The sequence below is a fragment of the Lontra canadensis genome, unplaced genomic scaffold, assembly GCF_010015895.1.
Source record: "Lontra canadensis isolate GAN:19392208 unplaced genomic scaffold, GSC_riverotter_1.0 scaffold154, whole genome shotgun sequence".
Classification (NCBI taxonomy): Eukaryota; Metazoa; Chordata; class Mammalia; order Carnivora; family Mustelidae; genus Lontra; species Lontra canadensis.
Genome location: NW_022631148.1, coordinates 2,553,772 through 2,576,222, shown reverse-complemented (window position 1 = coordinate 2,576,222; position 22,451 = coordinate 2,553,772). Strand labels below are relative to the sequence as shown.

The 22,451-nt window shown below is 37.1% G+C and overlaps 1 protein-coding gene across 1 annotated transcript; it reads left to right on the top strand.

The window, feature by feature from the left end:
• The first annotated feature begins 405 nt into the window (after positions 1-405).
• On the top strand, positions 406-21,913 carry LOC116859407 (olfactory receptor 4C6-like). The gene is made up of 2 exons (XM_032844626.1): positions 406-423; positions 21,311-21,913. The coding sequence occupies exons 1-2, from the start codon at positions 406-408 to the stop codon at positions 21,911-21,913; spliced, it is 621 nt and encodes a 206-aa protein (XP_032700517.1).
• The last annotated feature ends 538 nt before the right edge of the window (positions 21,914-22,451 follow it).

Sequence of the window (22,451 nt, the reverse complement as noted above, 5' to 3'; positions counted from 1 at the left end):
AGCCAACTTTGGAATGGCTAAATCTGTCAGCACGGTAGCAAACTATGTGTTGGGCTTAGAAGTAACAGAGAAGAGCTGAAAGAAAAGCACACAGGAAAAAAATTGGAGAATAGATGAGGGTGGAATATAGACTGTCAGGTGGATCATTCTATCCCATAAATCTGTTTTTCTGCAGCAGCCACGGTGAGTACTACTGGTTTCCTTAACGGCTTTCTTCACCTACTTAACCCTCCCTAATTTGGTTACACTAGACTTCCACCTCTGGGAGAACCACTATACTCATTTCTATGCAAAATCCACATTCTCTGTGGAAGGTTAACAGGCTGTCCCCAGATTCTTTATCCCTCAGGGAACAAACTGAGGGTTACAGAAAGGAGAGGTGTGGGAGGATGGGGTAACCGCAGGATGGGTATTAAGGAAGGCGTAGGTAGTTATGAGCACTGGGTGTTATACCCAACTAATGAATCACTGAACACTACATCAAAAGCTAATGACTATATGTTGGCTGATTGAATATAATAAAAAAAATGAAACTCTCCCACCTATCTGGCACATTACCTTTCGTTTTCATGATATCCTGTTGCTTCCACATCATCATGATTCCTCCAAACTTCCCATGAGAAGTTGTTATTCAGCTCTGAGATTAAATCTCAAATGTGTGTATCAACTACAAATTAAGTTCTTACAATATTATTTTGAAACATATAAAGAGTAATAATTCCATACTGTGATGTACAACTTTCTATGTTTTTAGAGCCTTTTTGTTTGTTTTAATTTTAGAGTGAGAAAGAAAGAGAAAGCAGGAGGAGGAGGGGCAGAGTGAAAGAAAGAGAGAAACTCAAGCAGACTCCCCACTGAGCATAGAGCTGGATGTGGTGCTCAGTCCAGGACCCTGAGATTATGACCAGAGCTGAAATCAAGAGTCAGCTGCTCAAATGGCTGAGCCACCTAAGCACACCACAACTTTCTATTTACGAATGTCACTTGGAGGTGGGAAAGCTGGCATTCTCCTAACGCTGTCAAGGTCACTGCCTCAGTTGACCTTTTCTCTAATTTCTCACCAGGCATAAGCTCTTCTAACCTTTAATATCCATATTGAGGATGTATTCTCCTCAGCTACCTTACATGAGAAGTATTTGTGAACCTTTCTGCATTCTGCTACCTCAAGAAACTATTAAGAAAAACAAAAGGGGCACCTGGGTGGCTCAGGGGGTTAAAGCCTCTGCCTTCAGTTCAGGTCATGATCCCAGGGTCCTGGGATCGAGCCCCACATCAGGCTCTCTGCTCCGCAGGGAGCCTGCTTCCTCCTCTCTCTCTCTCTGCCTGCCTTTCTGCCAATTTGTGATCTCTGTCTGTCAAATAAATAAATAAAATCTTAAAAAAAAACAAGTGAAAAAAGAACACTTGCAGTATGAAATCTATCCTTCCATCCCCACACAATAATGGAAAGCCACACGAAGATTTTCACATACTTGGTACTCATAAAATATTTACTGAGTTCAAAAATCATTTTGTTCTGAAACTTACATTTCATTTTATCTTTTTACTATATTAACAGTAAACTTCGGCAAATTTTTTTTTCCTGTTCCCTTCTCAGAGGAAGGAGAAGCAATAGTCACGAGACCTATGAAAATGTATTGTTTAAATAAGTTGAATTATTCTATAATGTTGCCTCTCTGAGTGCAAAGGTGTAAGCAATCTGTCACTTACCTGTTAAAACACTGTAAATTAATGATACATATTTCCATCCCTTTTTGAAAGCAGCCTTCCCATAGAACACTACAAAAAAAAAAGTCCTCTCTGTATCCCTGAGGGAATATTTTAAATATAATGATGTAAAATATTAGCACCCTAGAGAATACTATTCCCTAAAGTTGTCCCTTCTTTGTTACTCAAAAACATCCTAGATGTTGTAATACATTTAACTTTTGGTTCATCCATTCAGCCTACAGTAGAATAAGTTAACCCCCCCTCAAACTCAAGACCAAATACAAACAAGGGTTTGGTGGTCTTAGGTGCCTCAGACTAACCAAAGATACAGGGGGGAAAAGGAAAATACAAATGCATGGTGCTAGAGAACAAGAGAACAAGAACAAGAAAAAACAGTGTGTTGGCAAGAAAAACTGTCTCTGATCCCAAAAACTACTCCAAAAAAACTACTCTGATCCCACCCAGTGCCCTAAGTTCATTTTCTGTGCTTTAGGAGACAAGCTTCTCTAGCTTTTGTAATTTATTCACAAGTACAGTCCAAGGAAAACAGTAGAGTGTCCTAAAACCAGAGGTTCTGTTCTGTGAGCTATAGCCAAGCCCCACCAAAGAACCACAGATTTGTAGCAATTGATCTGAGGATTAGTACATATACTGAAAAATATCTCGTATTATTTCAAACTCATTTCCATTTGTTTCATTAGCTAATATTAGTAAAAATATACTTGTTAAGGAATTCATCTTACTGAAATAATTTTACCTCACCAAATATTTATTAAATGCCTTTTATATACTATTTTATCACTTTATATCTTATATATTTTCTTTTTTTTTTTTAAGATTTTATTTGACAGACAGAGAACACAAGTAGGCAGAGAGGCAGGCAAAGAGAGAAAGGGGGAAGTGGGCTCCTCACTGAGCAGAGAGCACGATGCAGGGCTGGATCCCAGGACCCCGGGATCATGACCTGAGCCAAAGGCAGAGGCTTTATCCCACTGAGCCACCCAGACACCCCTATAATTACTTCTGAATAATTACCCACATGATGGTAGATGTAGTAAGTTGAAGAGATTATTTATGAACGAATCTAAAACTACTAATTTAGAAAAAGCAGATTGAAGTGAGGTCTGGTCTGGAGAGACAACTAATAGCCTCTAGGAGTCCCTTCAGTGATGGGCCTCAATTGCATCTAGGGTCAATAGCACTGAAACACTGAATCCCACTAAACATCAAATAAGACCTTGAAGATATCAGGTTGTCCTCATAATACAGTGTGATATTTTTCATGAGGGGCTATAGGATGTATCATCAATAACCTTTTGTGGACATTTGTTGTTTTGAAGAAACATCTCTAACACTTCAGCAGATACACCGTGCCTACCTCATGAAGATGCTAAAGATGAGCTATAAAAACTGTCTTGGTGAGCCTTGACTGATTTTCCCTGAGATGAGTTTGTCTTCCTTCTTCAAATTAACCTTGATTTTCCTTTGAGGAAACACAAATTCTCCATTTTCAGTATGAGTTATGAGTAGTGTTATGCCCTAAGGGTGGGACTATGACTCCTGTGTGGCCAATCAGAGAGCATTCCCCTCCCCATTGTAATGATCAGGTCAGAGATCTATTAGAAAATGAGATGCAAACTCAAAATGTTTGTTTAGACTCTTGAAAAAAAATTATTATTTTTTTTCTTTTTATTTTATTTTATTTTATTTTTTATAAACATATATTTTTTTCCCCAGGGGTACAGGTCTGTGAATCACCAGGTTTACACACTTCACCACACTCACCATAGCACATACCCTCCCCAATGTCCATAATAACCCCACCCCCCTCTCCCAACCCCCCTCCCCCCAGCAACCCTCAGTTTATTATTTTTTTTCTAATAGAGTTTCTGGAGTAAAGACCCAGAACTCTTGCCCATGATCTTGGCATAAGTAGAGAGAACCTTATCTAAAAGGGAGCCAACACAAAAGGAAGCAGAGCAAGCAAAGTAGAAGAAACTCATTCTTATCATAAAACTTTAACTGCAGAATCCACACATTTCCAACTATTTTACCATTTGTATTTTATTCATTTTATATTACTATTTTTGCATTCATTTAAATAACATAATCAATACTTGTAAATTTAACTCTATCCCAAGAACTAAAATATTACCAATAATTAAATCTATTTTAGCTCTTCCCTATCTTGTCCACTGCTTAAATCTAAAAGTGACCAATAACCTGATTTTTGAATGCATAACTACCCTGCTTCCTAAAAATAGAATATCTTTATCGTATATAGATAGATAGATAGATATGGTTGATTTTTCCTAGCTTTGAATTTTAAAGAATGTAGCCAACTTTATGTGAATTCCTAGGAATGGATTTAATTTTTTCATTCAACATTATATATGTTACCAAATTTTACATCAGTTTTTAAATATAGTTTTAGATTCATTTTTACTGTCATAACATATTCTAGTGTATGATTATTCTAAAATGTGTTTACCCATTATCCTGCCAATAAATGCTTGTCTAGTATGAACAATAACAATTAACATTTATAAGCATGTCTCCTACAAATGTAATTGGTGGGTAGCAGGATATGGCAATATTCAGCTTTACAAGATAATATAAAAATTTCCACAAGGGGCCCAGGAAATGCAATGAATTATGTTCCAAAAAAGAAGAGACTAGAATACTTATGAACAGATCTAATAATTCTACTTGATGAATGAATATATTTTATATTTCACTATTATTTTAATTAAAAACATAAATTTGTAATCCACAGACCTTCTGAGTTTATATTTTTCACTGTCAATTAAAAAATATCACTTGTTAACAATATAATGGGACAGATAGTAGCTATACTTTTGGTGAACACAGCATAATGTATAAAAATGTCAAATCACTAAGTTGGACACCTGAAATTAACATTGTGTGTCAATTATACTCAAATTTAAAGTTGCCAATTCTTAGCCACTTTATCTGTGTCATATTTAGAATAAAATTTTTGAGCACTAAAATAGAATGATGTCCTGTGAATGAAAGAGAATTTCTGTGAAGCAGTAAAACTTCGCACTACTTATTACATGTTATTAATATTATTAGAATATGTGATCAGGAAAGTTAGATTTGAGGTATATGATTGTACTTCTATTAACAAGAAGCATATGTATATGAATATTTCCATCTACTCCTACATACCTATATTAATTGAAGATGACTTGCAGAGGTTAGGAGAAGCATGGTAATGAATAGAGAATTGCATGACTGCAAAAAGTTCTTTGTTCCCTAGAATATATACCTGGGCTCAAAAGCCTGGCCAAGGAGAATAACATCTCTTTGGAAAATGATAATGAAACATATGATCTTTACTGTTTTATTGATAGGATACAGAACTCTATAAATAGATGAACTTCCAGAACCTTGAGTGTTAAGTGGACCTGGTACCTTCTAATAGACTGCCTGCCAGTACTATAGCCTATAAAGAACTTCTTAAAAGTGAAGACATCAAAATGATAGAAAAAATTTACCTTCATTCGATTTCATAATTTAAAAACCCAATTTGAAGAGGTAATGGAGGGAGATGAATCGAAGCATGGAGGATCTTTAGGGCAGTAAAAATAATCCATATGACAACAGAATGATGGACACATGTCATTATTATACATTTGTCCAAACCATAGAATGTACAACAGCATAGAATGTACAACTATGGACCATGGGTGATTATGACATGTCAGTGCAAGTTCAATTGCAACAAACATATGACTCTAGTAGTGGATGTTGATAATGAGGAGACTGTGCATGTGTGGGGGCAGATGGGGGAATTTCTATGCCTTTCTCTCAATTTCTCTGTGAACATAACAGTGCTATAAAAAATAAAGTCTTTAATAAAATTATTTACTAGCCTATGTATAGACTTTTACACACATATGCCAGGTTTGTTTCTGAGCTATAATTTCTTGGGGTCATGATCTATCCTGAAACTATGACAATGATGTGTTTTTTGGGTCATCCTTGGGTCAGATGCCTTGGAACTCCATGAGCCTTTGGCTCATGATGCAGGGAAGGAAAAAGTGGATTCCCTGAGGTACACAGCAAACTGTGGTCAATAACTCCTTCCAACATGGTCTCTTGGTCTCCAAGGCTGATGCAATCCTTTAATTATCAGAATATGTGATGCCAAAACTACTTCCACACTAACAGGCGCTTTTGTTTATCAACTCCCTAGTGACAATTTCTTCCAGCAGCCAAGGTTCTTGGCAAGAAGCTTCAGAGCAAAATCCTACTCTTGAACTACTGAAAGGGTTCCTACAAGCACTCCCTAATTCCCCCAACATAATGAAAGATTCTCTGAAGACCTTACATCAGCCACCTTGAATGGTGTATGTGTCTCCAGTTCCTTGCCCAGTCATGAACTGCGACTAAGGTCTCCTGTCTGTCTCCCTATCCATGAGCTAATGCCAACTCCCTGCCTTTACATGGAACATATTCCTGAGATCACTCTTCTGCTTTCTGTCACTCAGAGTATGGGCACAGAGCCATCTACACATCCAAGTCTTGTGTGATCCATTGAAGTGTCCACTCTTTACACACATGGCACCTAAGTGTACCTTGATAATGTGTAGATTATTATTCCTCAAATCTGCAAAAGACTTTAAATAGGGATGCTCTGAAGCTTAACTTCAGCCTCGGTATTCAGCCAAAATAACTTATCGGTTTAGACCTCAACATTTGAAAGATTGAAGAGACAAAGGCCTACATCAGTGTCATTTCTGGTTGTCTCTGCTCTTTAGGGACATGACATCATAGGTTACTTCTGTTTCCAGTCTGCTTAAAGGTACAATTACAGATTAGTCATGGCATTCAGATTCACTGCTGATATATGAATATTTACTTTCAAGTATTAATGAACATTCTAAGTGTGACTTGGAGAAAATACCTCCTTATTTAGTTTTGTTCTTTTTTTTTTCATTTTGATTTTCTTGTGGATTTAAAATACTTTGGGTAGGATTTGGATCATCATTCTCTTAGTACCAATAATTAGAATACTAACCTCTTTCCCAAAATGTGAACACACACATGATAGCCACAGTTGCAACTGACAGCAAATCACTTCAGGAACAGGCACAAATTGGATCACAAAACAAATGAATTTGCATAAGTTCTTTTTCCATTTTGTTTTTTTTTTTACTCTAACAACTTATTGATAAAGAAAGGAATCCTATTTTTTATTCTTGTTTCGAACTAATCACCAAAATTATGTACTAGGACTAGCATAGTACTATATTTAAATTATAATATTTAATTCTGATATGTTTAAATCTCTTGAAGAATGAAATTTATCTTTTAAAAATATTTTTGCTTTTTGTTTGGTTTGGATATTTGTACAGAATGATGACCACTGAAAAGGATCTTGTTGAATTCCTGCAATGAGACATTGAGGGAAGTTTTCAGCATAGCGCAGAAAGGATGAAGAAAAGAAAGAAATATTAAGATGCAGACTACTGGGTTAAGTTAGAAACACAGTCTTTGAAAGGAAAGAAAATCAGCTTTTTGGGAAACCATTTGGTAATGGTAAATGGTCAAGGTATCACTTCTGACACCCACAAAGACCTCCAAAATGATCTCTCTGCTTTGCTTCCCCATAGAGCATGCCACCACAGAATTGACCTGTAGATCCCAGCTACTGAAAGAAGACTGAAGAATTAACAAATGCTAAAATTTCTATTCTTGCTGTGTTTTGATAAACTTGGAGCATGAAAAGTATAATGAACAATTAAATTCTCAAACACATTGGACCATGGGAAGCTGAGCTCTTCTGACATGAGGCCAGACTTTCTCAATCATTAATGTCTTTCCACAAATACTCCTAAAACTAGAAGAGATTCCCAGCATATAAAGCACAGCTCCTTCTCTTACCTTTAATTTTAAGAAAATTACCACTTTTATTCTCCTTGTTTTCCTTTTTGCTTCTCCTCAATCCTTAACTTCCCCCCCCCCACCGTTTAATCTTGTTAGGAAAGCTTCTCACTTCCAGCTGCCCTTGCATTGTTATTAGAAAACCCTTCTTCACTACAAAGATGAAATACCCTTTTGCCATAGTTTCCTTTACTACACTGATAAATATTTTCTATTTAAATTTTTAACTATTTTTATTTCCCATGGTGTAAAGAATATTTTTCCAGATAGCCACATACACATTGTCTTAGAAACTTTTTCTAATCATTACTTCCTAGTAATTTAAATATCACATTAATCTTATTCCAAAATCTTATACCTATTATGTTCTATTTCATAAATTTGTGTTCAGCTACAGTGATATGTCTATCCCATTGTTAATACCACACGTTTGTAATCATTTGTAGCCAACTGCTTTATTTTATCTGATAGACCTTCCCCTCACTTTTTGTCCAAATTACCTGACCATGTTTTGCATATTTATTTTTCAAGAGGAAACAATTTTTCTTCTTAAAATATATATTATTAACGATTTTACTGGGGAACTCTTTAATGTGTAGGTCAACTTGTGGAGAGCTGAGATCTTTGGATATTGTGTATATCTCATATATCAGGAAGAATTAGAGGAAGCAATCCCTGGCACTCACACAGGACCTGGAAAAGTTTGGGTTTCCAATCAATCAGAATAGAGAACCCCATAGTTCACAGAGCACCAGGTAAAATATTCAAAAGTGCATTGCTTCAATAGGGAGGAAACATTAAACATAATCTGAACACTGTTCTAGTCCCATTTAACAAAGTTCAAGAAGAATAATAGAAATGCAAAATATCCGGCAACCAAGATAAAAGTTGTAATGTCTAACAGCCAATCAAAAATTAACAAGCATGTAAAGAGGCAGGAATATATATCCAATGTATAGGGGAAAAAACAATCCACCCAGCTTCCAGCTCCAAACACACACACATACAAAATGAAAATGATAATATAATTAGTAAATGAATACATTAAAATTTTTATTATCACTGCATTAAATATCTTTTAAAAAGTAGAGAAAGGATTGAATATGGTAAGTAGAGACATGGAAAACATACAGAAAAAGAGCCAAAGTTAAAATTCTAGTTATTAAAAATATGATAACTTAGATGAGAACAGCAGATGAACAGATTGTCCACTGTAGCAGCAAAGATTAGTAAACTTGAAGATACTACAATTGAACCCATCAAAATGAAAGCAAAGAAAAAATAAATAAATAAAAGGACTGAAAAACAAATGTACAGAGCATCCATGAGCTAAGAAAACACTTCAAACACCCATATGGATGAACAATTGGAATCTTCAAAAAATAGGATATGAGAAAGGACAAAAAATGGAAACAATGGCCAAATTATTTCCAAATTTAATGAAAACTGTAAATCCACAAAACCAAGACTCAAAGAAGGCACAAAATCATGATGTACACACACTAAGAGATACATCATAATACACTGGATCAAAAACAGTGATAAATGAAAATGCTGAAAACCCTCCAAGGGAAAAGACACTCTATATACACCAGAATAAAGATAAAAATCATGGCAAACTTTTTATCAGAAACATTGTAAACCAGTGGAGAAGAAAAAAAATGGAACAACATCTTTAAAATCTGGAAAAAAAAAAGTTCACCTCAAATTCAATACTCACCAAAAATATCTTTAAAAACAAAGCTGAAGTAAAGAATTTCAGACATACAAAATTCAAGGAATTCATCAGTACCAGTCATCAATCACTACGAGGTGTTAAGGAAATCCTTTAGAGCAGGTAAATCCCACGAACTGGGAATCCAGATCTGAAAGAAATCAAGACCAACAGAAGTGGCAAATATATGTGCAAATATAACTCATATGATCGCTATATCAGCAAAAGCCCACATTAACTCATTTTCTTACTCTAGAATGTGTATATTGTCACAAATAAGAGAATTTCCATTTTAATACTTTCCCATCCAGGTACCAAATATTAAAAACCTAATTAAAATGTCCTCTTGATATAGTCACCACCTTCCTCCTAAATCCCTGAAACTATGCTAGCATCCCCTAAAACAGCCATAAGCCAGGCTAAAAGATGAATGTGGTACAATTTTTAAAGCCTTGTAGACTAAGAAATACCATAAATGTATCAAAAAATGTTCTCATCTTCAGGAGAGAACCAGGAGATTTTTAAAATTTTTTTCATTATTTTATTATTATTATTATTATTTTATTTTTTTGTAAACATATAATGTATTATTAGCCCCAGGGGTAAGGGTCTGTGAATCACCAGGTTTACACACTTCACAGCACTTACACATATGTCCATAACCCAGCACCCTTTATCCACCCCCCTCCCCTCGGCAACCCTCAGTTTGTTTTGTGATTTTAAGAGTCTCTTATAGTTTGTCTCCCTCCTGATCCTATCTTGTTTCATTTATTCTTTTCCTACCCCCAAGCACATTGCATCTCCACTTCCTCATATCAGGTAGATCATATTATGATTGTCTTTCACTGATTGACTTATTTTGCTAAACATAACACCCTCTATTTCCATCCATGTCATTGCAAATGGCAAGATTTCATTTCTTTTGATGACTGCATAGTATTCCATTGTGTATATATACCACTTCTTCCTTATCCATTCATCTGTTGTTGGACATCTAGGTTCTTTCCATTGTTTGGCTATTGTGGACATTGCTGCTATAAACATTCAGGTCCACGTGCCCCTTCAGATCACTACATTTGTATCTTTAGGGTAAATACCCAGTAGTGCAATTGCTGGGTTGTAGGGTAGCTCTATTTTCAACTTTTTGAGGAACCTCCATCCCGTTTTCCAGAGTGGTTGCACCAGCTTGCATTCCCACCAACAATGTAGAAGCGTTCCCCTTTCTCTGCATCCTCGCCAGCATCTGTCATTACCTGACTTGTTAATATTAGCCATTCTGATTGGTGTGAGGTGGCATCTCACTGTGGTTTTGATTTGTATTTCATTGATGCCGAGTGATGTGGAGCACTTTTTCATGTGCCTATTGGCCATCTGGATGTCCTTCTTGCAGAAATGTCGTTCATGTCCTCTGCCCATTTCTTGATTGGATTATTTGTTCTTTGAGTGTTCAGTTTGCTAAGCTCTTTATAGATTTTGGATACTAGCCCTTTCTCTGATATGTCGTTTGCAAATATCTTCTCCCATTCTGTCAGTTGTCTTTTGGTTCTGTTGACTATTTCCTTTGCTGTGCAAAAGCTTCTGATCTGGATGAAGTCCCAATAGATCATTTTTGCCCTTGCTTCCCTTGCCTTTGGCAATGTTCCTAGGAAGAAGTTGCTGTGGCTGAGGTCAAAGAGGTTGCTGCCTGTGTTCTCCTCAAGGATTTTGATGGATTCCTTTCTCACATTGAGGTCCTTCATCCATTTTGAGTCTATTTTCATGTGTGGTATAAGGAAATGGTCCAATTTCATTTTTCTGCATGTGACTGTCCAATTTTCCCAACATCATTTGTTGAAGAGGCTGTCTTTTTCCCATTGGACATTCTTTCCTGCTTTGTCGAAGATTAGTTGACCATAGAGTTGAGGGTCTATTTCTGGGCTCTCTATTCTGTTCGACTGATCTATGTGTCTGTTTTTGTGCCAGTACCATACTGTCTTGATGATGACAACTTTGTAATAGAGCTTGAAGTCTGGAATTGTTATGTGGCCAACTTTGCCTTTCTTTTTCAATATTCCTCTGGCTATTCAAGGTCTTTCCTGTTTTCATAAAAATTTTAGGATTACTTGTTCCATTTCTTTGAAAAAAAATGGATGCGATTTTGATAGGGATTGCATTAAATGTGTAGATTGCTTTAGGTAGCATAGACATTTTCACAATATTTGTTCTTCTAGTCCATGAGCATGGGACTTTTTTCCATTTCTTTGTGTTTTCTCAATTTCTTTCATGGGTACGTTATAGTTTTCTGAGTATATATTCTTTGCCTCTTGGGTTAGATTTATTCCTAGGTATCTTATGGTTTTGGGTGCAATTGTAAATGGGGCTTACTCCTTAATTTCTCTTTCTTCTCTCTTGTTGGTGTAAAGTAATGTAACTGATTTCTGTGCATTGATTTTATATCCCAACACTTTACTAAATTCCTCTAAAAGGTCTAGCAGATTTGGAGTGGGATCCTTTGGGTTTTCCACATATAGTATCATATCATCTGAAAAGAGAGATAGTTTGACTTCTTCTTTAATTTCTTTTTGTTGTCTGATTGCTGAGGCTAGGACTCCTAGTACTATGTTGAATAGCAGTGGTGATAATGGACATCCCATGTTCCTGACCTTAGCAGAAAAGCTTTCAGTTTTTCTCCATTGAGAATGACATTTGTGGTGGGTTTTTCATAGATGGCTTTGATAATATTGAGGTATGTCCCATCTATCCCTATACTTTGAAGAGTTTTGATCAGGAAGGGATGCTGACTTTGTCAAATGCTTTTCAGCATCTATTGAGAGTATCATATGGTTCTTGTTATTTCTTTTATTAATGTATTTTATCACATTGATTGATTTGCAGATGTTGAACCAAACTTGCAGCCCTGGAATAAATCCCACTTGGCCGTGGAGAATAATCCTTTTAATGTACTGCTGGATTCTACTGGCTAGTATTTTGGTGAGAATTTTGGCATCTGTGTTCATCAAGGATATTGATCTGTAATTCTCTTTTGTGATGGGATCCTTGTCTGGTTTTGGGTTCAAAGTGATGCTGGCCTCATAAAATGAGTTTGGAAGTTTTGCTTCCATTTCTATTTTTTGGAACAGTTTCAGGAGAATAGGAATTAATTCTTCTTTAAATGTTTTGTAGAATTTCCCTGGGAAGTCGTCTGGCCCTGGGCTTTTGTTTGTTTTGAGAATTTTGATGACTATTTCAATCTCCTTACTGGTTATGGGTCTGTTCAGGTTTTCTATTTTTTTCTGGTTCTGTTGTGGTATTTTATATGTCTCTAGGAATGCATCCATTTCTTCCAGATTGTCAAATTTGCTGTTGTGTAGTCGTTCATAATATGTTCTTATAATTGTTTGTATTTCTTTGGTTTTGGTTGTAATCTCTCCTCTTTCATTCCTGATTTTATTTATTTGGGTCCTTTCTCTTTTCTTTTTGATAAGTCTGGCCAGGAGTTTAACAATCTTATTAATTCTTTCAACGAACCAGCTCCTAGTTTTGTTGATTTTATTCTATTGTTTTTGTCTTTGATTTTTGTTTGTTTGTTTGTTTTTTTGTTTTTTTGTTTCTATTTCATTGATTTCTGCTCTGATCTTTATGATTTCTCTTCATCTGCTGGGTTTAGGCTTTCTTTGTTGTTCTTTCTCCAGCTCCTTTAGCTGTAGGGTTAGGTTGTGTATTTGAGACCCTCCTTGTTTCTTGAGAAAGGCTTGTAATGCTATATATTTTCCTCTCAGGACTGCCTTTGTTGTGTCCTACAGATTTTGAACCATTGTGTTTTCATTATCATTTGTTTCCATTAATTTTTTCAATTCTTCTTTAATTTCCTGGTTGACCCATTCATTCTTTAGAAGGATGCTGTTTAGTCTCCATGTATTTGGGTTCTTTCCAAATTTTCTCTTGTGCTTGAGTTCTAGCTAAAGAGCATTGTTATCTGAAAATATGCAGGGAATGATCCCAAAGTTTTGATACCGTTTGAGACCTGACTTCTGACCCAGGATGTGATCTATTCTGGAGAATGTTCTGTATGCACTATAGAAGAATGTGTATTCTGTTGCTTTGGGATGGAATGTTCTGAATATATCTGTGATGTCCATATTGTCCAGTGTGTCATTTAAGGCCTTTATTTCCTTGTTGATCTTTTGCTTGGATGATCTGTCCTTTTCAGCGAGGGCCATGTTAAAGTCCCCTACTATTATTGTATTATTGTTGATGTGTTTCTTTGATTTTGTTATTAATTGGTTTATGTAGTTGGTTGCTCCCATTTTAGGGGTATAGATATTTAAAATTGTTAGATCTTCTTATTGGACAGACCCTTTGAGTATGAGATATTGTCCTTCTTCATCTCTTATTATAGTCTTTCCCTTAAAATTTAATTGATTTGATATAAGGATTGCCACCACAGCTTTCTTCTGATGTCCATCAGCATGGTAAATTTTTTCCACCCCCTCACTTTAAATCTGGAGGTGTCTTTGGGTCTAAAACAAGTTTCTTGTAGACAGCATATTGATGGGTTTTGTTTTTTATCCATTCTGATACCCTGTGTCTTTTGATTGGGTCATTTAGCCCATTTACATTCAGGGTAACTATTGAGAGATATGAATTTAGTGCCATTATATTGCCTCTAAGGTGTCTATTACTGTATATTGTCTCTGGTCCTTCCTGGTCTACTACTTTTAGGCTCTCTCTTTGCTTAGAGGTCCCCTTTCAATATTTCCTGTAGAGCTGGTTTGGTGTTTGCAAATTCTTTCAGTTTTTGTTTGTCCTGGAAGCTTTTTATCTCTCCTTCTATTTTCAATATCCTAGCTGGATATAGTTTTCCTGGCTGCATGATTTTCTCGTTTAGTGCTCTGAATATATCATGCCAGTTCTTTCTGGCCTGCCAAGTCTCTGTGGGTAAGTCCACTGCCAGTCTAGTATTTTTAGCATTGTATGTTACAGACTTCTTGTCTCGGGCTGCCTTCAGGATTTTCTCTTTGTCGCTAAGACTTGTACATTTTACTGTTAGGTGATGGGGTATGGACGTATTTTTACTGATTTTGAGGGGGTTTCTCTGCACCTCCTGGATTTTGATGCTTGTTCCCTTTGTCATATTGGGGAAATTCTCTACAATAATTCTCTCCAATATACCTTCTGCTCCCTTCTCTCTTTCTCTTCTGGAATCTCAATTATTCTAATGTTGTTTCGTCTTATGGTGTCACTTATCTCTCGAATTCTCCCCTCATGGTCCAGTGGTTGTTTGTCTCTCTTTTCCTCAACTTCTTTATTCTCTGTCATTTGGTCTTCTATATCACTAATTCTTTCTTCTGCCTCATTTATCCTAACAGGAAGATCCTCCATTTTTTATTGCACCTCATTAATAGCTTTTTTAATTTCAACTTGGTTAGATTTTAGTTCTTTTATTTTTCCAGAAGGGCTTTTATTTCTCCAGACAGTGTTTCTCTAATATCTTCCATGCATTTTTTGAGTCAGGCTAGCACCTTGAGAATCTTCATCCAGAACTCTAGATCTGACATATTACCAATGTCCATATTGATTAGGTCCCTAGCCTTCAGTACTGCCTCTTGTTCTTTTTTTGTGGTGAGTTTTTCTGCCTTGTCATTTTGTCCAGATAAGAATGTATGAAGGAGTGAATAAAATGCTAGAAGGGTGGCAAAGATCCCAGGAAAATGTGCTTTAACCAAATCAGAAGAAACCCCAAATCTTGGGGGTGAGAAAGGGGGTAAAAAGAAGTTCAGAAAAGAAAAAAAAATAAATAGAAAAAGAAAACAAAGAAAAAATATAAATATAAAAATATAAAAATAAAAATATAAAAAAGAATAAATATATATATATATGTATATATATATATACATATATATATTCTTTTTTATATTTTTATATTTATATACATATATATACATATATATAACTGGTGACTAGAACAGGGACACTCACTTAATTTTAGGAGTATTTTGGTCTCTTCAAAGAAACTAACTCCCAAAGTTTTAAAGAATGAAAAATATATATAAGGGTAAACACAATGAAAGGGTGGAATATGACTATAAAGATGACTTTTTTTTCAAAAAAAGGATTTGATAAGATAAGTTGGTTGGGAGAATAAAGAAAAAGAAAGTGGAGATAATTTGCTTGGGCTGGAGACTGGAAAAAGCCCGGTGTTAGATTAGGGTGTATTTTGATTGATTAGAAGAAGTTGTACTCCAAATTTTTTAGCAGAAAAAAAACCTATGATTATATAAAAAATAAAGTTAGATACAATGAAGGATAAAATATGACTATAAGAATGAAGGTTCAAAAAAGATTTTTTTTTTTTTAATGAAAAGTATTGCTAAGATAAACTAGTTTAAAAAAACGTTAAAAAAGGAAAGGGTAAATACCCAGTAGTGCAATTGCAGGGTCATAGGGAAGTCCTATTTTTAATTTCTTGAGGAATCTCCACACTGTTCTCCAAAGAGGCTGCACCAACTTGCATTCCCACCAACAGTGTAAGAGGGTTCCCCTTTCTCCACATACCCTCCAACACATGTTGTTTCCTGTCTTGCTAATTTTGGCCATTCTAACTGGTGTAAGGTGATATCTCAATGTGGTTTTAATTTGAATCTCCCTGATGGCTAGTGATGATGAACATTTTTTCATGTATCTGATAGCCATTTGTATGTCTTCATTGGAGAAGTGTCTGTTCATATCTTCTGCCCATTTTTCGATATGATTATCTGTTTTGTGTGTGTTGAGTTTGAGGAGCTCTTTATAGATCCTGGATATCAATCTTTTGTCTGTACTGTCATTTGCAAATGTCTTCTCCCATTCCGTGGGTTGCCTCTTTGTTTTCTTGACTGTTTCCTTTGCTGTGCAGAAGCTTTTGATTTTGATGAAGTCCCAAAAGTTTATTTTGGCTTTTGTTTCCTTTGTCTTTGGAGACATATCTTGAAAGAAGTTGCTGTGGCTGATATCGAAGAGGTTACTGCCTATGTTCTCCTCTAGGATTCTGATGGATTCCTGTCTCACATTGAGGTCTTTCATCCATTTTGAGTTTATCTTTGTGTACAGTGTAGAAGAATGGTCGAGTTTCATTTTTCTACATATAGCTGCCCAGTTTTCCTAGCACCATTTATTGAAGAGACTGTCTTTTTTCCAAGATACAGATGTAGTGAAAAGAAGGGCCATCTGTACCCCAATGTTTATAGCAGCAATGGCCATGGTTGCCAAACTGTGGAAAGAACCAAAATGCCCTTCAACGGACAAATGGATAAGGAAGATGTGGTCCATATACACTATGGAGTATGATGCCTCCATCAGAAAGGATGAATACCCAACATTTGTAGCAACATGGACGGGACTGGAAGAGATTATGCTGAGTGAAACAAGTCAAGCAGAAAGAGTCAATTATCATATGATTTCACTTATTTGTGGAACATAACAAATAGCATGGAGGACATGGAGAAGGGAGTTGGGGGAAATTGGAAGGGGAGGTGAACAATGAGAGACTATGGACTCTGAAAAACAATATGAAGGGTTTGAAGAGGTGGGGGGGTGGGATGTTGGGGGAACCAGGTTGTGGGTATTAGAGAGGGCACAGATTGCATGGAGCACTGGGTGTGGTACAAAAACAATGAATACTGTTATGCTGAAAATAAATTTAAAAAATGATAAAAAAAAAAAGTAAAGGTTAAAGGTTAAAACTTTAGCAGAAGGAAAAAAAATAAAATTAAAAAATTAATTAATTTTGTAAGCCTAAAGCATCATGGGGAGTAAGCTATGCATTCCATCCTTTGCTTTCTCCTCCTCTTGAATTCTGCTGTTTTTTCTTGGTAAGTGAACTTGGTCTTGGCTGGATTTCTTGTTGATCTTGAGGAGGGGCCTGTTGTAGTGACTCTCAACTTTCTTTGCCTGAGGCAGAATTGCATCACCCTTACCAGGGGCCAGGCTAATTAATATGCTTGGGTACATTTTCTGGAGCTTTTGTTCCCTGAACACTTTCCATAGGGTCCTAGAGGATGGGAATGAAAATGGTGGCCTCCCAATCTCCAGCCCGGAGGAGCCTAGAGCTCAGGGCCCCACTCCTCAGTACGCCCTCAGAAAAAAGCACTCAGTCACTCCCATCTCCCTGGCCTCCAGTTGCATTCTGAGCTCACCCAGGCTGTGACCAAACATCTCTGTCTCTGGCACACAGCTCTGCCTGGAGTCTCAGAACCCTGCAGATCCCAGAGCTGTTCCAGGGGGGTCTCCCTGGATCCTGTGGGTCCCCACTCACAGAGCTGTGGCTTGTGCCATGGATTATGGTTCAAGGTAACCCCAAGTTGAGAGCTCACTCCTCGGCTCTGTCTCTGTAGCCGGCTTCTCTGCTCTAATACCTGTGAGCTCTGCAGCCCTCTGACACCCCCAATCCTGTGACCCTGCAGGACCTGAGGCCACACTGTCGCCACATGGGCTTCACCCCCGTTTAACCTCTGGAGCAATGTCCCTCAGGGGTGCAGACTTTTGAAAGTTCTGATTTTGTGCTCCATTGCTCTGCCACTTACCTCAACCAGCCACTCCCCCCATGGGCTATCTTCCCATCGCTTTGGATTCACTTCTCCACAGGTTCTACCTTTCAGAAAGTGGTTGATTTTCCGTTTCTAGAATTGTTGCTCTTCTTCTCTTTGGTCTCCTGTTGGATTTGTAAGTGTTCAGAATGGTTTGATAAGCTATCTAGCTGATCCCCTGCTACCTGATGTCATCTCAGCCTGCTACTTCTCCACCATCTTGACTCCTCCCCTGAACCAGGAGATTTTAAAGAATGGCTCAGGGTACCTGGATGGCTCAGTTGTTAAGTGCCTGCCTTTAGCTCAGGTCATGATCCCAGGGTCCTGGGATTGAGGCCCACATTGGGCTACCTGCTCAGCGGGTAGACTGCTTCTCACTCTCCCACTCCCCTTTCTTTTGTTCCCTCTCTCTCTATCTGTCAAATAAATTAATAAAATTTAAAAAAAAGAAAAGAAAAGAATGGATCTATACTTCTTTGTCAGGTATCTATCAACTTAGATAACCTCCTACCCTCTGAGATTGGAAATAGTCATCCAATGAACAGAAGCTAAATGAACCAGCCATTGTGTCCTGGAATTACATGCTCTAGTAGTAAATGAAACTGTGAAAGTAAAGTGGCTTTAATAATCTAACTCATGAAAACTGATTTGAACATTTACAATAATAAGTATAATGAAATGGAAGAATCTCGTTAATTCCTGGAAGAGGTAGGAACATGTATTTGAGATAAAATGAGCAGTAGACAACACTCTCCAGATTACTGATGGGTATCAATAGCAGGGTTCACATTGGGCTTGCTGCCAGATTTGAGGTGTTTTGAAATCTATTTGGAGAAGGTGCCAGATAGACCATTTATAGGACTCTTAATTAAAGTACAGCATTGTTGAGATCTTTTAGAGAAAAAAATAGAGACAACATTCTAAACCAAGAGGAAAAGGGAAAAGCTTCTTTAAAAAGAATTGACAATATATTTTTTAAGGAGAGATTTGTCACACATGTGGACAGATAAACTAAAATAATATAATCCAGAGCTTGGATAAAGACCAATTTGAAAGACAATTTCTTAAACAGATAAAGGAAAAAGCCACACCTCACATCCTGCTCAGGTGAGGGTGACCTGGTTGCTTAATGGTAATTTCTGTGGCTTCTACAACCCTTTGGTTAACTTGACTCTTATGAGATCTTTCCACAGGTGGCAATCAAGTCAAGAAGTAGGCTAAATCCTGGATCCAAGTTTCACCTAGTCCTAGAGGATTCTGTACTTTGTCCACTCAGATCCCTATTTACCTTGGTTCTTGGTTTTCCTTTTGCTTTGCAGGTCACTCTTTATTCTCCTGACTATTCTACTTTTTCTCTTTGACTACTAAGGTTGTATGCCGTAGGTCCTCTTTTCCTTTGTTAATACACACTGCTACAGTAAATGAATCCAATCCCATAGCTTTATATGTTACCTAACTGCCTAACTATCCAACCTGATGCAGAATTTTGCTAGTTCAAAGTTCTATGTACTAAAATATAGCTTTATTTGGTGTATAAATTCCTATAGATGAATTTAATTTTTGTTTATTTTTTTAATTTAATTTTTGTTAATTAAATTTCAATTCCACCTTTAGTCATTGAAAAATAATTGACTCATAGGACACCTGAGTGACCCATTTGGATAAGAATCCAACTCTTGATTACAGGTCAGGTCGTGATCTTGGGGTCATAAGATTAAGCCCCATATATTCCCCACCAGTGTTGGAACCTGTTTAAGATTCTCTGTCTCTCATTCACCCAGCGTTCTCCCTAATCCCCACTCATTCTCACTCTATCACATATTTTCTTTCTCTCTCTTTCTAACACAAACATGTGTATAAAAAAAAAAAAAGAAAGAAAGAATTAAAAGAAAGAAAGAAAGATTGATTTGACTATTGGGAAAATTATGACAAAGTTGTCACCATACTTCATCACCTGTAACTTTTAGTAATAAAGATCCTCCAATGGGGCTCCTGGGTGGCTCAGTGGGCTAAAGCCTCTGCCTTCAGCTCAGGTCATGATCCCAGGGTCCTGGGATCTAGCTACGCATCACGTTCTCTGCTCAGGAGGAACCTGCTTTCTCCTCTCTCTGCCTGCTTCTCTGCCTACTTGTGATCTCTGTCAAATAAATAAATAAAATCTTTAAAAAAAAAATCCTCCAAGAAAATGCAAAATACATACCTGACAGAGAAATGTGTTAAGATTCTCTGAATATGATAATTTGTGTTAAAGGTTCACAATACTTTTCTGTTTGTAAAACAGTTGTGTATCTCTCAATGCCCACCTTCTTTGAATCTGCTGAAAATCTGTTAACTCTAAAATTTGACCTTCCCAATGCTGGGAAACTGCACTTCTAAGAATCCCTTTGCTACTTTGATTTTTAAACTACTACACTTGCTTCCATAAAGTCTAATTCCTGGGGAATATTACACACAATATTTAACTACTAAAAATGACAGAAGTTGTCAAGGTTTCTAAAAATTGGAAGTAGTGGAAATTCAAGTAAGAATAAAAGACTGCTGGTTTCCTTCTGTCATCTGATAGTCATGTCCTGCCTGGGAGGCTGGAATACAAAAAAGGATAAGTCGAGGCTCAGCACTGGAAAAGTTCTAAAAAAATAGAATTTCACCCAGGACATAGTAGTGAGGTAATACCAAAATAAAGGAATGAGAGGCTGTCTGAAAGACACCAAGATTTCAGTGAGGGAGGTGCTAAAATGATTATGAATGAGACACAAAAATTAAAAATTGGCAACAGCAAATAAGAAACTAATAGGAAACTCTAGGAACTGTTGTAAGTCAGTTTGACTATGGCAGGGTAGGGAATCTTGTCAGTTTAGGAATTATTTTAAAGAACCAATTGTTGCTTTCCATTTCTGTGGTGGAGCTACTCAGGGATACCAATAGTCACTGAATAATTTCTTGAGTCTTAAAAAGTGATTTGCTGAAGGGAGGAAAAATGCTTGTTAAGAAGCATGTGGCTCAGGGCACCTGGGTGCCTAAGTGGATTAAACTTCTGCCTTCAGCTCAGGTCATGATCTTGGTGTCCTGTGATTGAGCCCCACATTAGGCTCTCTGCTCAGCAGGGAGCCTACTTCCCCCTCCCCCTCTGCCTGCCTCTCTACTTGTGATCTCTCTCTCCCTGTGTCAAATAAATAAATAAAATCTTTTTTTTTTAAGATTTTATTTATTTATTTTGACAGAGAGTGATCACAAGTAGAAGGAGAGGCAGGCAGAGAGAGAGAGAGAGAGAGAAGCAGGCTCCCTGCTGAGCAGAGAGTCCCGTGCGGGACTTAATCCCAGGACCCTGAGGTCCTGACCTCAGGTCATGACCTGAGCCGAATGCAGTGGCTTAACCCACTGATCCACCCAGGCACCCCAATAAATAAAATCTTAAAAAAAATTAAAAAAGGAACATTTCTTTGGTGGTGTGGTGATCATCCTTCTCATTGTTATGGCATATGACTGCTACATGGCCATCTGTAAGCCCCTGCACTACACAATTATTATGAGTCCTCAGGTATGCTGCCTATTGCTGGGAGGGACCAGGGTGGGAGGGTTTATCCATGCAACAATACAGCTTCTATTCATGTATCAAATACCCTTCTGTGGCCCTAATGTCACTGACCACTTTATATGTGATTTGTTTCCCTTGTTGAAACTGGCCTGCATGGACACCCACACCCTGGGTCTCTTAGTCATCTTCAACAGTGGGGTGATATGTGTGACCATCTTCCTTATCCTCATCGCCTCCTATGTGGTCATCCTCTGCTCCCTGAGGTCTTGCAACTCTGAAGGGCAGCACAAAGCCCTCTCCACCTGTGGCTCCCATCTCACTGTGGTCATATTGTTTTTTGTGCCATGCATTTTCCTGTATGTGCGGCCTATGGCCACTTACCCCGTAGACAAAGCAATGGCTGTGTCTGATTCCATCATCACACCCATGTTGAATCCCTTGATCTATACCCTGAGGAATGCTGAGGTGAAAAATGCCATGAGGAAACTGGGGAAATGAAGGACTTTTGTAAGCAAGTGACCTCATTATTTTCATTGTAAAAATGATCAAATGTATAATTACTTTTACATCTTTATCATTTGACTTTTGCTACTTGCCATCTCTCTAATATACCAGACATCTTGACAGAAAGACTTTTGTCTATTTATGATTGACATCTATTAAATTTCCATAAAGTTCTGTTAAATGATTATAGAATGCAAGAAACTTGTCCCTGGAGATAGCCTAATTTAGATGGTTGGACGAAAAAAGGAGACAGTCAATAAATATTAAAAAACCAACAACCATGAAAATATGCTGAATTTTGTTAAATGCTTTCTCTGCATCAATTGAGAGGATCATATCATTATTGTCCATTCTTTTATTAATGTGTATCACATTGATTGAGTCATGGATGTTGAGTCACCCTGCAGCACAAGAGTAAACCCTACTTGGTCCTGGTGAATAATCCTTTTAACATACCATTCAATCCTATTGGCTAGTATCCTGTGGAGAATTTCAGCATCCATTCTCTGAAGGCAAGGGAAATAAAGGGGAA